The following is a 17,048-nucleotide window of genomic DNA, read 5'->3' on the forward strand; positions in this document are numbered from 1 at the left end:
AACTTCACTCCCCCCATCACTGCCCCCCCGCCGCCGGGTTGCTCGTCGGCCGTATCGGCCGTCGGGCACCTCAGCGGCGCATCGCCGAGTGTGTAGGGCCCCTAAATGTGACCACTCACAGGCTTAAAAACCTGAGAAGTCTGCTGCTTAACCGCAGCTTAGTTAATGGGTCCCGAATCCAGTGTGGTGTGGCTGTAGATTTAAAAATACCTACAGCACCTTGTATTCCCAGGTGGCTAACCAGGCCCAACACTGCTCAGCTTCCAAGATCAGATGAGATCGGGCGTATCCAATTGTGGTGTGGCTAAGTGAATTAAGCAAAGCTGCTGCAGGTGAGCCTGAACTCACAATGCTTGCAGTGCTCCACAGATACTGTTTTATAATCACCATGTGCTGACCAATTGTATAACACATCTTACTTTACAACAGTGAACAAAGCCAGTATTTGGCTGACCACAGCCATGATTCAGATTTGCAGTCTTTCTGATAATATCATTATAAACAGTTATGATAACAATAATAGTCTTTGCTGGTGTCTTACTCATTATACCGACAGACAATACAAAATACAACTTGCGCGACTCAGTAAATAGCACTAAGGTGTCTTTACAAATATATATCTGGCCAAGTGCAGTACACGTCAGCAATATGCCTGGTTCCAAATTCCCCTTAACACCCCTGCGCCTTCAATGGAGGAGAGATGTAATACAGGAAATTCTGGAAAAATGGTTAAATATGCAGACTTATAATTATGTAAGCAGATTTAATAAACATACTATGTTGCATTCAAACCTGCACATATATGAGCAACATGTATCCTGTTTAACAAAGACTTAATAGCCTATTGTAATACACATGCAGCGCTGCTGTATTCTAGTAAACATACTTCTTTTATCAACAAGAGTTGAATCATGAGATTTTATCCAGTGACCCTGACATTTGTGTGTGCAGGGAACATCACTGTGACATCAAAGTTACTCACATTTGTGTGCCCTCCCCCCCCCCGTGCTCCGTGTATCGTTCTCTATACACGGGCTATGGTGGAGAGGGAGCTGGAAGTGGCATCGAGGGCCGGGGAGCGCGCTGCATAGAGCCGTGGAGCGGCCTATGCATAAATCAACGTGGCCGGCGCGGCTCCGAGCGGCTGGGGACACAGCATAAACAGCGGCGCTGGAAGCGGCGGCGGGCGGCTGAAGGCAGCGGCCGGCGGCCACACACACACACACACAGTATCCCACACAGCAAGGCGGCAGCGTGAGCTGACCGCCCCGTTCAACATACCTGGACCCTGTGGTGAGGGCAATGACGGGGCTTCTCTGTAAGCACTGTCAGCCTTTTACTGCAGGTGACCTGCACGTGGTAGGGAGGGAGCTCTTCTAGAGAGGTCCGACACCCACAGCTGCTTCAGCAGCTTTCCTATCCCAGACCCTCGCCTTCTTGGAAGGGGGAAAGGGATTCCCAAAAAAAAATAATAATCAAAAAATTCAGTCATTGTGGATGAACTTCCACAAGCCTAGTCTCGGTGAGCACCGAAAAAACACTGAGGTACTCTGGAATATGGAGGGGAGGTATAGTAAAAGTTTAACTATTCAGTGCCTAGTTCCTGTGGAACCGTCCATATCCCTAGAGTACTCCAGTGACCCCTAGTGGATGAAAAAGAAATAAAGAAAGGCACATAAAGGTATCTTTATCTAGTCGGTTAGTAAAGGCACAGCGTACCCCACTCACGTGTTTATCGTGTTCATTCCGTGTATAAAGGTACTGTATCTTTAAATAATGGTCCAATGAAGTGGATTCAATAGAAAATTAATGATTTAATTAATCATTTGACTCAAGAAGAACGATCCAAGGACATCTGTTTGGAAAAACCAAACCGTATTGTTGAATTTATTTTTTTCAATCTTCCTCCATATTTACCATTGGCGGCCTTTGATTATATCCCTCTCTTTTCTTTCAGATGCCCACTAATACCTGTTTCTGTGGATGCCCTATCAGATGCCCACTACTATCTGTTTTTGTGGGTGACCCATCAGATGCCCACTACTACCTGTTTCTGTGGATGCCCCATCGGATTCCCATTCTAACCTGATTGTGTGGATGCCCCATCAGATGCCTACTACTACCTGTATTCAGCTCATGGTGCTGCTGAACCAATAGCCTGTAGCCGACAGAGTGGGCAGCTTGGCTAAATTAAACCCTGACCCACAACATAGGAATAAAGACCCCCGGGGCGATTTTCTCTCAATGTAATCCCACGCCATTACATATTTTACAAGCTCAGTTTGGAGCCGCACCCCTGACAGGTTCTGTGTACTGTATCACTGTCTCCATTCAGCATGTCGGCACTGGTGGAATGTTGAAATGATCATAATGTGGACACGGTATTTTTAATGTGTATCCTTAACACTAGTGCAATTTCCATATGCCGACATTCAGTCAATGTGAACATTTTCCAGATGATGACATTTATGATGTTGACATTTTAAGCATGTTGGCATCATGACTGTCGGCACTGGGAATTTTTACATTCTTGCTGTTGACTTCATGACTACATCCCATCTCATCACTACAGTCTCTCTGAAGACAAGGGCAAAGAGATAAATCCTAATCATTCCTCTCCTGGTTTCTCATGAACTTTGGGGCAGATGTATGAAGCAGTGAAAATACTGGAGAAGTGGACCAGTGGAGAAGTTGACCATAGCAACCAATCAGGATCTACCTATCTACATAAAGCTACTTAATTAAGGCTACCTCAATGCTGACTGGTTGCTATGGGCAACTTCTCCACTGGCCCACTTCTCCACTCTTTAGAAGGCTTGATACACTGGCCAGGTAGAATTTGGGACCTTGTAGGGAATCTTGTGGGAGAAGACCTCCCGCTCCACCCACTCCCTTTAAGTACTGATAGAGACAGCTTAGGGGTCTATACATGAAGCAGTGAAAAGTGTGGAGAAGTGAGCCAGTGGAGAAGTTGCCCATGGCAACCAATCAGCAATGGAGTAACATTTACAATTTGCATACTCTACAATTGTACGGAGAAGCTGATTGGTCGCCATGGGCAATTTCTCCACAGGCTCACTTCTCCACTCTTTTCACGGGATCAGTACTAAATGCCGCCGGCCGGAATCCCGGCGGTCGAAATACCGACGCCGGAATCCCGACCACACAATCCCGACAGGGGTGGCGAGCGGAACGCAGCCCCTTGCGGGCTCGCTTCGCTCGCCACGCTGCGGGCACGGTGCCTCGCTACGCTCGGCACACTATTACATTCTTCCTCTATGGGTGTCGTGGACACCCACGGAGGGAGAATATGTCGGGATTGTGGCGGTCGGGATTGTGGCGGTCGGGATTGTGGCGGTCGGGATTCCGGCGTCGGTATTTCGACCGCCGGGATTCCAGCCGGCGGCATCTTGACCGCATCCCCTTTTCACTGCTTCATGAATAGACCCCTTAGTGGAAACACATATGGCTCCTACTCTTCCTTCTGGTTATATAACATTATTTGCCTTAGTAATAACACATATATAAAAGCAGTGTCTCGATATGTTTTCAATATGTGGGTACTCTGGTGGACCTGTCCTGCACCCAATGCTATGGGCATGAGACTGTTCTCTTTTAAAAGGGATTGCAGTCTGTCAGGCAATTTTCCATCCCTTTATATGAGACCACACGCATACTGTAGATCCCTATAGACTGTAGCCTTCCTGTCTGTACATTTCTCTTGAACTTATTACGTAGTAGCTTCATCCCAGCCCATTTATCAGACATGAGAGTCTTAGGATATAACCTGTTCATATGCCGGGAAAATAAATAGTGGCTGCTGGGCTTTATGTGGAGAGGCCGGTATTACACAGACACATGCAACACAGGGGTTTATGGAGGAATGGGAAGTATGTTATCTAATCATATCACGCGTGGTAGCCATGACAATATGGCAGTGCTCTGACATAGTGTTTAATAGGTTTTGAAATTGAACCTGCAGACATGAAAGCAGTAATAGAAATTTCAGACGCATTAAGCACCGTGTGTTCTCTGTATATATGTTCCCAACACATTATTATAGAATTTTTTTTGCCAAAGGTCGGACAATATATAAGCTTGATCTACGTACAGTATAGTACTTATAGTAAGTACTCTTACCTCTTTGTCTGTCTGTTATTAGCCAGCGTTGTTTTATTATTGAATTGTAAAGCTCCACGGAATATGCTGACGCTATGTAAGTAACTGTTAATAAATAGTGTATGCCATACCTGCGGGTCACATTAGAAGGTGCTTGAGTGAAGGAAACTTCTTCAATATCGGAGTCATTGTCTTCAATTTCCTGAAAAACAAAAATACAGAAAAAATACAGAAAACAGAATATTATTATTATTATTATTAGTATCATCATCCTTTAGTGCAACAAAGTGTCTGTAGTACTGTATAGGAGAATTACAATAAACAAACATAAATCCAGTAAGGTCAAACAGACAATACACAAGGGGAAAATAAATGAACAGTGAGATACAGTATCTATGGTATACAAGTGAGTGACTGATAATAACTATAGTAGACAGTGATTCAGTTCCCTGAGAGGGCAGACAGGATCAGTGCTGCAGGATGTGCTGGAGATATGGATAGTGCAGGTTGAGTACCAAGTGGGCGGAGGGCCCTGCCCATGAGAGCTTACATTGTAGGGGAGTGTGCGTGCACTGAGTAGAGATACAGGGGGAGGACAGAGGGCATGGCGTTAAGATTGTGATGAGGGCTAGGTGAGTTTGCAGGACACTTTTGAAGCCCTGCAGAGAGTCAGAGGCAGGAACTGTATGATATACCTGTCATCTACACATAGTGGAGAAAGCCATTTGTGGGTAGAAGTAATACTAAAGAGAAAGCAGCCAACCACATCACTAGGAAGCTTATGGGGTATATTCAATTGAAGTCGAAAACTGCCGTCTGTCGAAAAGACGTCAGTTTTCGACTTGTTAAGGTCGAATCCTGATTCGACCTATTCAATATTTCCCTAAATTTTTCGACAAGTCGATGAATTCAACTTGTCGAAAAGCACGTGGATCGGCGGAATAGTTGCCGATCCACATGCTTGTGTCGAAAACGGGACCAAAACCGACAAAATGATGTCGGACTGAGATGCGAACCCAGAGGAGGAGAGGGGGGGGGGTTGAGCCGCAGGGAGACGGGGGGACAGCCGGCGGGCATACAGGGGAGATCAGCGCTACAGTAGCGATGCAGCAGGGTGTCACACAGCCGCGCCGCTCACGGCAGCTTCCACCCGGCTCCAGCACGCTTGCTGGAGCCGGGTGGAAACTGCCGTGAGGTCCGGCGGCTGTGTGACACCCTGTCGCAGCGCTACTGTAGCGCTGATCTCCCCTGTATGCCCGCCGGCTGTCCCTGCGGGTCTCCCGCAGCTCGTCCCCCCTCTCCTCCACTGCGTCCCTCATCTCAATACGAATTGAGATGGGATTGTATAGGGGTTGTAGGATCCATTCCGACAAATACATGTCGGAATGGATCCGACTTTAATTGAATATACCCCTATATATCATAATTCAGTTTAAAAAGTCTTGTTTAGAATGAACTTTGTGTTGTGCCAAAGTAAAAAAAAATAAGAATTTACTCACCGGTAATTCTATTTCTCGTAGTCCGTAGTGGATGCTGGGAACTCCGTAAGGACCATGGGGAATAGCGGGCTCCGAAGGAGGCTGGGCACTCTAGAAAGATCTTAGACTACCTGGTGTGCACTGGCTCCTCCCACTATGACCCTCCTCCAAGCCTCAGTTAGGTACTGTGCCCGGACGAGCGTACACAATAAGGAAGGATTTTGAATCCCGGGTAAGACTCATACCAGCCACACCAATCACACCGTACAACTCGTGATATGAAACACAGTTAACAGTATGAAACAATAGAGCCTCTCAACAGATGGCTCAACAATAACCCGATTTAGTTAACAATAACTATGTACAAGTATTGCAGATAAACCGCACTTGGGATGGGCGCCCAGCATCCACTACGGACTACGAGAAATAGAATTACCGGTGAGTAAATTCTTATTTTCTCTGACGTCCTAGTGGATGCTGGGAACTCCGTAAGGACCATGGGGATTATACCAAAGCTCCCAAACGGGCGGGAGAGTGCGGATGACTCTGCAGCACCGAATGAGAGAACTCCAGGTCCTCCTCAGCCAGGGTATCAAATTTATAGAATTTTGCAAACGTGTTTGCCCCTGACCAAGTAGCAGCTCGGCAAAGTTGTAAAGCCGAGACCCCTCGGGGCAGCCGCCCAAGATGAGCCCACCTTCCTTGTGGAATGGGCATTGACAGATTTTGGCTGTGGCAGGCCTGCCACAGTATGTGCAAGCTGAATTGTACTACAAATCCAACGAGCAATAGTCTGCTTAGAAGCAGGAGCACCCAGCTTGTTGGGTGCATACAGGATAAACAGCGAGTCAGATTTTCTGACTCCAGCCGTCCTGGAAACATATATTTTCAGGGCCCTGACAACGTCTAGCAACTTGGAGTCCTCCAAATCCTTAGTAGCCGCAGGCACCACAATAGGCTGGTTCAGGTGAAACGCTGACACCACCTTAGGGAGAAACTGGGGACGAGTCCTCAATTCTGCCCTATCCATATGGAAAATCAGATAAGGGCTTTTACATGATAAAGCCGCCAACTCTGACACTCGCCTGGCTGAAGCCAAGGCCAATAACATGACCACTTTCCACGTGAGATATTTCAGATCCACGGTTTTTAGTGGCTCAAACCAATGTGATTTTAAGAAACTCAACATCACGTTGAGATCCCAAGGTGCCACAGGAGGCACAAATGGGGGCTGAATATGCAGCACTCCTTTCACAAATGTCTGAACTTCAGGTACTGAAGCTAGTTCTTTTTGAAAGAAAATTGACAGAGCCGAGATCTGTACCTTAATGGAGCCCAGTTTTAGGCCCATATTCACTCCTGCTTGCAGGAAATGCAGAAATCGACCTAGTTGAAATTCCTCCGTTGGGGCCTTTTCGGCCTCACACCATGCAACATACCTCCGCCATATGCGGTGATAATGAGTTGCTGTGACCTCTTTCCTGGCTTTAATAAGCGTAGGAATGACTTCCTCCGGAATGCCCTTTTCCTTCAGGATCCGGCGTTCAACCGCCATGCCGTCAAACGCAGCCGCGGTAAGTCTTGGACCGCTGCAGCAGGTCCTGTCTGAGCGGCAGAGACCACGGGTCCTCTGAGATCATCTCTTGAAGTTCCGGGTACCACGCTCTTCTCGGCCAATCCGGAACCACAAGAATTGTGTTTACTCCTCGCTTTCTTATTATTCTCAATACCTTTGGTATGAGAGGTAGAGGAGGGAACACATAAACTGACCGGTACACCCCCGGTGTCACTAGAGCGTCCACAGCTATCGCCTGAGGGTCTCTTGACCTGGCGCAATACTTCTCTAGTTTTTTGTTTAGGCGGGACGCCATCATGTCCACCTGTGGACGACCCCATTGATTTACAATCATTTGGAAGACTTCTGGATGAAGTCCCCACTCTCCCGGGTGGAGGTCGTGCCTGCTGAGAAAGTCTGCTTCCCAGTTGTCCACTCCCGGGATGGGGTGGTCTTCTGTTTGCCGGCGGTCGGGCTCCCGGCGCTCAGTATACCGGCGCCGGGAGCCCGACAGCCGGCATACCGACAATTATTTTCCCTCGTGGGGGTCCACGACCCCCATAGAGGGCGAATAAAATAGTGTGGCGCGCGTAGCGCGCCACCGTGCCCGTAGCGTGGCGAGGGCAGCGAGCCCGCAAGGGGCTCATTTGCGCTCGCCAAGCTGTCGGTAAGCCGGCGGTCGGGCTCCCGGCGCCGGGATGCTGGTCGCCGGGAGCCCGACCGCCGGCCAGCCGTAGTGAACCCGAGATGAACACTGCTGACAGTGCTAGTACATGATTCTCCGCCCATCTGAGAATTTTTGTGGCTTCTGCCATCGCCGTCCTGCTTCTTGTGCCGCCCTGTCGATTCACATGGGCGACTGCCGTGATGTTGTCTGACTGGATCAGCACCGGCTGGTGTAGGAGCAGGGATTTTGCTTGACTTAGGGCATTGTAAATGGCCCTTAGTTCCAGAATATTTATGTGAAGGGCAGTCTCCTGACTTGACCATAGTCCTTGGAAATTTCTTCCCTTTGTGACTGCCCCCCAGCCTCGTAGGCTGGCATCCGTGGTCACCAGGACCCAGTCCTGTATGCCGAATCTGCGGCCCTCCAGAAGATGAGCACTGTGCAGCCACCACAGAAGAGACACCCTGGTTCGTGGAGACAGGGTTATTAAACGATGCATCTGAAGATGCGATCCGGACCACTTGTCCAACAGGTCCCACTGAAAAATTCTGGCATGGAACCTGCCGAATGGAATTGCTTCGTAAGAAGCTACCATCTTTCCCAGGACCCGCGTGCAGTGATGCACCGATACCTGTTTTGGTTTTAGGAGGTCTCTGACTAGAGAAGACAACTCCCTGGCTTTCTCCTCCGGGAGAAACACTTTTTTCTGGGCCGTGTCCAGAATCATTCCCAGGAACATTAGACGTGTCGTGGGGACCAGCTGTGACTTTGGGATATTCAGAATCCAACCGTGCTGGCTCAGCACTTCCTGAGATAGTGCTACTCCCACTAACAACTGTTCCTTGGATCGTGCCTTTATTAGGAGATCGTCCAAGTATGGGATAATTAAAACTCCCTTTTTTCGAAGGAGTATCATCATTTCCACCATAACCTTGGTAAATACCCTCGGTGCCGTGGAGAGTCCAAACGGCAGCGTCTGGAATTGGTAATGGCAATCATGTACCACAAATCTGAGGTACTCCTGGTGAGAATTGTAAATGGGGACATGCAGGTAAGCATCCTTGATGTCCAGGGATACCATGTAATCCCCCTCGTCCAGGCTTGCAATAACCGCCCTGAGCGATTCCATCTTGAACTTGAATTTTTTTATGTATGTGTTCAAGGATCTCAAATTTAAAATGGGTCTCACCGAACCGTCCGGTTTCGGCACCACAAATAGTGTGGAATAGTAACCCCGGCCTTGTTGAAGTAGGGGTACCTTGATTATCACCTGCTGGGAATACAGCTTGTAAATCGCTGCTAGCACCGCCTCCCTGTCTGAGGGAGCAATCGGCAAGGCGGATTTTAGGAAACGGCGGGGTGGAGTCGCCTCGAATTCCAGCCTGTATCCCTGAGATACTATTTGAAGGATCCAGGGATCCACCTGTGAGCGAGCCCACTGATCGCTGAAATTCCTGAGGCGGGCCCCCACCGTACCTGGCTCCGCCTGTGAAGCCCCACCGTCATGCGGCGGACTTGGAAGAGGAAGCGGGGGAGGACTTTTGTTCCTGGGAACCTGCTGTTTGCTGCAGCCTTTTTCCCCTGCCTCTGCCTCTTGACAGAAAAGACCCTCCTTTTCCCCTGCTTGTTTTTCTGGGACCGAAAGGACTGAACCTGATAAAATGGCGCCTTCTTAGGCTGTGAGGGGACATGGGGTAAAAATGCTGACTTCCCAGACGTTGCTGTGGAAACTAGGTCGGAGAGACCATCCCCAAATAATTCCTCCCCCTTATAAGGCAAAACTTCCATGTGCCTTTTGGAATCTGCATCTCCAGTCCACTGGCGAGTCCATAAGCATCTCCTAGCAGAGATGGATAATGCACTTACTTTAGATGCCAGCCGGCAGATTTCCCTCTGTGCATCTCTCATGTATAAGACTGAGTCTTTGATATGGTCAATTGTTAGCAGGATCGTGTCTCTGTCTAACGTGTCAATATCTTCTGACAGTTTATCTGACCACGCAGCGGCAGCACTGCACATCCATGCTGACGCAATAGCTGGTCTGAGTATAATGCCTGAGTGTGTATATACAGACTTCAGGATCGCCTCCTGCTTTCTATCAACAGGTTCCTTAAGGGCGGCCGTATCCTGGGACGGTAGTGCCACCTTTTTAGACAAACGTGTGAGCGCTTTATCCACCTTCGGGGGTGTTTCCCAACGTAACCTATCCTCTGGCGGGAAAGGGAACGCCATTAGTAGCTTCTTAGGAATTACCAATTTCTTATCAGGGGAAGCCCACGCTTCTTCACACACTTCATTTAATTCATCTGACGGGGGGAAAACTACAGGTAGTTTTTTCTCCCCAAACATAATACCCTTTTTTGTGGTACCTGGATGTAAATCAGAAATATTTAACACCTCTTTCATTGCCTCAATCATGCAGTGAATGGCCTTAACGGGCATTAAATTTGACTCATCGTCGTCGACACTGGTGTCAGTATCCGTGTCGACATCTACTTGTGCCACCTGAGATAGCGGGCGTTTCAGAGCCCCTGATGACTTTTGAGACACCTGGACAGGCACGAGCTGAAGACTCGGCTGTCCCACAGTCGGCATGTCGTCAAATTTTTTATGTAAGGAGTCTATACGTGCACTCATTTCCTGCCATAATACCATCCACTCAGGTGTCTGACCCCCAGGGGGTGACATCCCTGCTAAAGGCATCTGCTCCCCCTCCACATCATTATCCTCCTCAAACATGTCGACACAGCCGTACCGACACACTCCACACACACAGGGAATGCTCCAACAGAGGACAGGACCCACAAAAGCCCTTTGGGGGGACAGAGTAAGAGTATGCCAGCACACACCAGAGCGCTATATATATACAGGGACTAACTGAGTTATGTCACTAATAGCTGCTTTTCAATATAATATACTGTATACAGTGCCAATTTTAATGCCCCCCCTCTCTTTTCCCTCTTACTGTACTGTAGAATTGCAGGGAAGAGCCAGGGAGCTTCCTTCCAGCCGAGCTGTGAGGAAAAAATGGCGCCAGTGTGCTGAGGAGATAGGCTCCGCCCCTTTTTCGCGGCGTATTCTCCCGCTTTTTATGGGATTCTGGCAGGGGTATTTACCTCATATATAGCCCCAGGGGCTATATATTGAGGTATTTTAGCCAGCCAAGGTGTTTTTATTGCTGCCTCAGGGCGCCCCCCCCCAGCGCCCTGCACCCTCAGTGACCGGAGTGTGAAGTGTGTATGAGGAGCAATGGCGCACAGCTGCAGTGCTGTGCGCTACCTTGGTGAAGACAGGATGTCTTCATGCCGCCGATTTTCCGGACCATCTTCTTGCTTCTGGCTCTGTAAGGGGGACGGCGGCGCGGCTCCGGGACCGAACATCAAGGCTGGGCCTGCGGTCGATCCCTCTGGAGCTAATGGTGTCCAGTAGCCTAAGAAGCCCAATCCGGCTGCAAGCAGGCGAGTTCGCTTCTTCTCCCCTTAGTCCCTCGCTGCAGTGAGCCTGTTGCCAGCAGGTCTCACTGAAAATAACAATTCTAAGACTATAACTTTCTAAGAGCTCAGGAGAGCCCCTAGTGTGCATCCAACCTCGGCCGGGCACGAAATCTAACTGAGGCTTGGAGGAGGGTCATAGTGGGAGGAGCCAGTGCACACCAGGTAGTCTAAGATCTTTCTAGAGTGCCCAGCCTCCTTCGGAGCCCGCTATTCCCCATGGTCCTTACGGAGTTCCCAGCATCCACTAGGACGTCAGAGAAAAAGAGAGAAGAATGCTTAAAAGATAGAGTTTAAAGGAAAAAGTACAAATTGCTCCGATAGCCGCCGTTACACATCCAATCTGTCCCACAACAAGGGGTATGATACTTTTTCATTGCGCATATGTTATACCTATAGTCTGTAATCTCTCCCTGGCTGACCTCATAAACTCATATTTTGGAAACCCAGAAGCCTGTCATTAAAGTAAGGCACTGGACTACCATAGGTGAACTATTATAAACTTGTGGTCCTGGTAAGACAAGCTAAACCCCATTGTTCTAAAGATTAGTGGGGGTGTTTTCTTCCTCTTGTATTGACCATCAAGAAAAAGCAAAGCTTCAAATTGTGATTCCAGGACCAGCATCATTTTGGAGAATCCTTCCTTAAATTGGACAAGTGACAATAGGTACACTGTAGCTACTACTCACATATGGTTCTGGAATGATACATGAGCTTCTAGAATGATGCAAGGGCTTTCAGCCTAACGCATGGGGTCCAAGCATGTTACAGGAGCTTTCAATAGTAAAAAAACGCCAGTTTTGGAAAGTGTCGATAAATATTACCTGCTATGTAAAACGAGATTTATGGTAAGAACTTACCGTTGTTAAATCTCTTTCTGCGAGGTACACTGGGATCCACAGGGAATAACATCGGGGTGTAACGTAGGATCTTGAGCCGAGGCACCAACAGGCTCAAAGCTTTGACTGTTCCCAAAATGCATAGCTCCGCCTCCTCTATAGCCCCGCCTCCGTGCACAGGAGCTCACTTTTGTTAACCAGTCCAATGCAGTAGCAGGTAAGAGAGACCACAACCGTTAGTAGCCACATACACCACATTCTCACGACAGGAGGTGTCAGCGGCTAATGCCATACAAACCCAAAGAAGCTAAGTGCATCAGGGTGGGCGCCCTGTGGAGCCCAGTGTACCTTGCAGAAAGAGATTTAACAACGGTACTTTCTTACCATAAATCTCGTTTTCTGCTGCGGAGTACACTGGGCTCAACAGGGAATAACATCGGGGATGTCCTAAAGCAGTTCCTCATAGGAGGGGACGCACTGTAGTGGGCACAAGAACACGGCGTCCAAAGGAAGCATCCTGGGAGGTGGATGTATCAAAGGCATAGAACCTTATGAACGTGTTCACTGAGGACCACATAGCCGCCTTGCACAATTGTTCAAGGGTCGCACCACGGCAGGCCGCCCAAGAAGGTCCAATCGACCGAGTAGAATAGGCCTTGATGGTAGCAGGAGCTGGAAGGCCAGCCTGTACATAAGCATGTGTAATCGCCATTCTAATGCATCTGGCAAGGGTCTGCTTGTGAGCATGCCAGCCACGTTTGTGAAAACCAAACAGTACAAAGAGAGAATCCAACTTCCTGATAGGAGCTGTCCTCTTCACGTAGATACGGAGAGCCCATACCACATCCAAAGACCACTCTTTGGAAGACAATTCAGGAGAGACAAAGGCCGGAACCACAATCTCCTGATTAAGGTGGAAAGAAGACACCACCTTAGGTAGGTACCCGGGACATGCTCTAAGAACGGCCCGGTCACGGTGAAAATCAGATAGGGGGACCTACAAGACAAGGCACCCAAATCAGATACCCGTCTAGCAGAGGCAATAGCCAGCAGAAACAATACCTTTAGGGAAAGCCACTTAAGGTCTGCAGATTCAAGAGGCTCAAACGGAAACTCTTGCAAAGCCTCAAGAACCACGACAAATCCCAAGGAGCCACAGGCGGGAAAGGAGGTTGCATCCGTAACACACCCTGAGTGAACGTATGAACATCAGGCAGAGTGGCAATTTTTCTCTGAAACCAAACCGACAAGGCAGAAATATGAACCTTGATGGAGGCCAGACGAAGGCCCAAGTCCAGGCCCTGTTGTAGGAAGGCCAAAAGTTTGGCCATACTAAACTTGTAAGCGTCAAGATTATTAGATGCGCACCAAGCAAAGTAAGAATTCCAGACCGTATGGTAAATCCGAGCAGAAGCCGGCTTACGGGCCTTCAACATAGTCTGAATGACCACCTCAGAAAAACCTTTGGCCCTCAGAACGGAAGCTTCAAGAGCCATGCTGTCAAGGCCAACCAGGCCAAATCCTGATATACACAGGGGCCCTGAACAAGGAGGTCTGGGTGCTGTGGAAGTAGAAGGGGACGCTCTATCGAGAGAACCTGAAGGTCTGAGAAAAAATGCCATCTGGGCCACGCTGGGGCAATCAGAAACAGTAGAGTCCTCCTTCTTGCTTGAACGTCCTTATTACCTTGGGCAGAAGTGATACCGGAGGGAACACATACGGCAGCCGAAAGTTCCATGGAATTGCCAGTGCGTCCACGAACGCTGCTTGAGGATCCCTTGTCCTTGCTCCGAAGACCAGAACCTTGTGATTGTGTCGAGACGCCATCAGGTCTACATCTGGTAGACCCCACTTATCCACTAGGAGTTGAAATACTTCTGGATGGAGGCTCCACTCTCCGGTGTGTACGTTCTGACGACTGAGGAAGTCCGCTTCCCAGTTTAGGACCCCCAGAATGAACACTGCCAATATGGCTGGAAGATGGCGTTCCGCCCAGTGAAGAATCCTTGATACTTCCCTCATTGCCATGCGGGTTCGAGTGCCGCCTTGATGATTTATGTACGCCACGTGGTGGCACTGTCCGACTGTACCTGAACAGGCCTGTTCTGTATAAAATGCTGGGCCAGGTTCAGAGCATTGAACACCGCCCACAGTTCCAGAATGTTTATCGGGAGGAGAGACTCCTTCTTGGCCTGAAGGGAGTGTTGCTCCAACACCGCGCCCCAACCTCTCAGACTGGCATCCATCGTCAGGAGGACCCAGCTGGAGATCCAGAAGGGAAAAACCCTGCTCAATCGATGGTCCTGCAGCCACCAGCTCAGTGACAGACGGACATCCGGAGACAAGGAGATCATGTAAGACCTGATCCGGTGAGGCAGGCCATCCCACTTGGCTAGAATCAGTTTCTGTAGAGGGCAGGAATGGAATTAAGCGTACTCCACCATGTCGAAAGCCGACACCATGAGACCTAGCACTTGCATCGCCGAGTGTAGCGACACTTGCGGACGAGATAGGAAGCATCGAATCCTGTCCCGAAGTTTCAGGACCTTCTCCTGAGACAAGAACAACCTCTGGTTGTGAGTGTCCAACAATGCCCCTAGGTGCACCATGCTCTGAGCAGGGACCAGGGAAGACATCTTCCAGTTGATGAGCCAACCGTGTGCTTGCAGAAACTGGAGAGTCAAATCCAGATGACATAGGAGAATTTCTGGGGAATTTGCCAGGATTAGCAAGTCGTCCAGATACGGGAGGATCCTGACCCCTTGACGGCGAAGTACAGCCGTCATTACCGCCATGACCTTTGTGAAGACACGCGGGGCCGTGGTAAAACCAAAAGGTAACGCCCGAAATCGATAATGGAGGTTGCCGACAGCAAACCTCAGGTACTGCTGATGCGACATTGCAATAGGAATATGCAGGTAAGCATCCTGTATGTCCAAGGAGACCATATAATCCCCAGGCTCCAAGGCCAGAACAATAGAGCGAAGAGTTTCCATACAAAACTTGGGAGACTCTCACAAATTTGTTCAAGGACTTGAGGGTGAGAATGGGCCGAAAGCACCCATTCGGTTTCGGGACTAGGAACAGCGGTGAATAGTACCCCTTGCCTCTCTGAGCCAGAGGCACCTGTACTACCACTCCTGTGTCCAGGAGGGACTGTACCACCAAATGAAGAGTTTCTGCCTTCACCTGATCCGAAGGGACGTCTGTCAGGCAAAATCGATGAGGGGGACGATTCTTGAAGGATATGGCGTATCTACGAGTGACGACTTCCCGTACCCAGGCGTCGGAAGTGGTCTTCAACCATTCCTGGGTAAACCCTAGAAGTCGGCCTCCCACTCTGGGATCCCCCAGAGGGAGGCCCGCCCCGTCATGCAGCAGGCATGTCAGTTTTGGAAGCAGGCTGACGGGCAGCCCAGGCCCGTTTAGGTTTGGGCTTAGAGGTTTTGGAAGTGCGAGCCTGTTTCGGGTACGCCTGACCTTTTCCTTTTCCTGAAGGACGAAAGGAGCGAAAGGAAGTACCTTTAGCCTTCGGTACCGAAGGAGCAGTAATAGGCAGAAACACTCTGTTTTAGCAGAAGCTAAGTCAGCCACTATCTTGTTGAGATCCTCTCCAAAAAGAATGTCTCCCTTAAAAGGGAGCACCTCCAGGGTTTTCTTAGAATCCGGATCCACAGACCAGGGCCGTAACCATAGAAACCGGCGGGCCAAAATGGACGTAGTAGAATCCTTGGCCGCCAGAATACTGGCATCAGACGCCACCTCCTTAATGTAATGAGAGGCTGAGACAATATACGAGAGACATTGTCTAGCATTATCAGAAAAGTTAGAAGGCAGCTCTGCTTCCACCTCCTGAGCCCACGCTTCAAAAGCTTCTGCAGCCCATGTGGTTGCAATAGTGGGCTGATGCACAGCACCCGCTAGGGTGTAAAATGCCTTTAAACAACCCTCCACACGCTTATCCGTCGGTTCTTTCAGAGAAGTGACGGTAGTTACATGTAGAGCTGAGGATACCACCAGCCTCGCGACTTGCGAATCCACTGGCGGGGGTGTTTGCTAATTTTTACTTAGCTCCGCCGCGAAGGGATAGTGATAGTGTAGGAGCTTCCGCAGTATAGCAAATATATATTGTGATGTTATATTGTTGAATTGTGGGTAAATATCTTCAGCTAATTTGTCACAAGTGTACAGGGGGAATTAATCAAATATTCAGAAAAATTTTACATTTTTAAAAGGTGGCGTATGGCCAAGGTGTATTCTAATGCTGATAAACAGTTTGAATTGAGAAATAACCAAAGAGGTGTATGCAAATCTTGTACCTGTGTTGTTGTGTTAAGAAAATACAAAGGGTCTGTAGCACCGAGATTGGTGGCAATTACAAGCACTGAAGTCTCATTTGGTTATGTGGAAAATGATGATGAATTTTATTGTACAATAGGTTGTCATTTTAAAAAGAGAATTGTTGGAACATTACATTGAGAATGATTGGTCTAACATCATAACCTATTGGCCTAGGAACCACATAATCCCAGGTCTAAGACCCATTTGCCCGTGCAGCCTCAAACAGCTGCCGTGCACATAGATAACATATATAGCATTTACTGTCATCCTTGTTTTTGGATCCTTGCACTGTTGTATGTACTCTGTCAATATGCTTTTGAAAAGGTGGGGGGAGTCGGGGTGTCTGCTGAATAATGAAACCAGTGTCAGTAACTAGATTCTCCTGCACACATTGTACTGTATATATTGTATGTCCCTATGCAAGACAGTTAAGGGGTAGGATTGGGTCAGTAATAAAGAACAGCTACTGTCTGAAAGAAAACAAGGGATAAACTTACATGGTAACCCCAATAGAAAGGAGTCTCAGGTATGATTGCCTGCGGTGCACAGGACACATAA

General features: G+C 48.7%; 1 protein-coding gene across 2 annotated transcripts in view; it reads right to left on the bottom strand.

The window, feature by feature from the left end:
* The window catches only part of MRE11 (MRE11 homolog, double strand break repair nuclease), a 605,744-nt gene that overhangs the window by 244,381 nt on the left and 344,315 nt on the right, over positions 1-17,048 (bottom strand). For both annotated transcript variants that reach the window (XM_063951452.1, XM_063951453.1), the window contains exon 18: positions 4,251-4,321. In XM_063951452.1, the coding sequence (XP_063807522.1) occupies positions 4,251-4,321 (71 nt within the window). The remainder of the gene's footprint in view (positions 1-4,250; positions 4,322-17,048) is intronic.

The sequence above is a fragment of the Pseudophryne corroboree genome, chromosome 2 (assembly GCF_028390025.1).
Source record: "Pseudophryne corroboree isolate aPseCor3 chromosome 2, aPseCor3.hap2, whole genome shotgun sequence".
NCBI lineage: Eukaryota > Metazoa > Chordata > Amphibia > Anura > Myobatrachidae > Pseudophryne > Pseudophryne corroboree.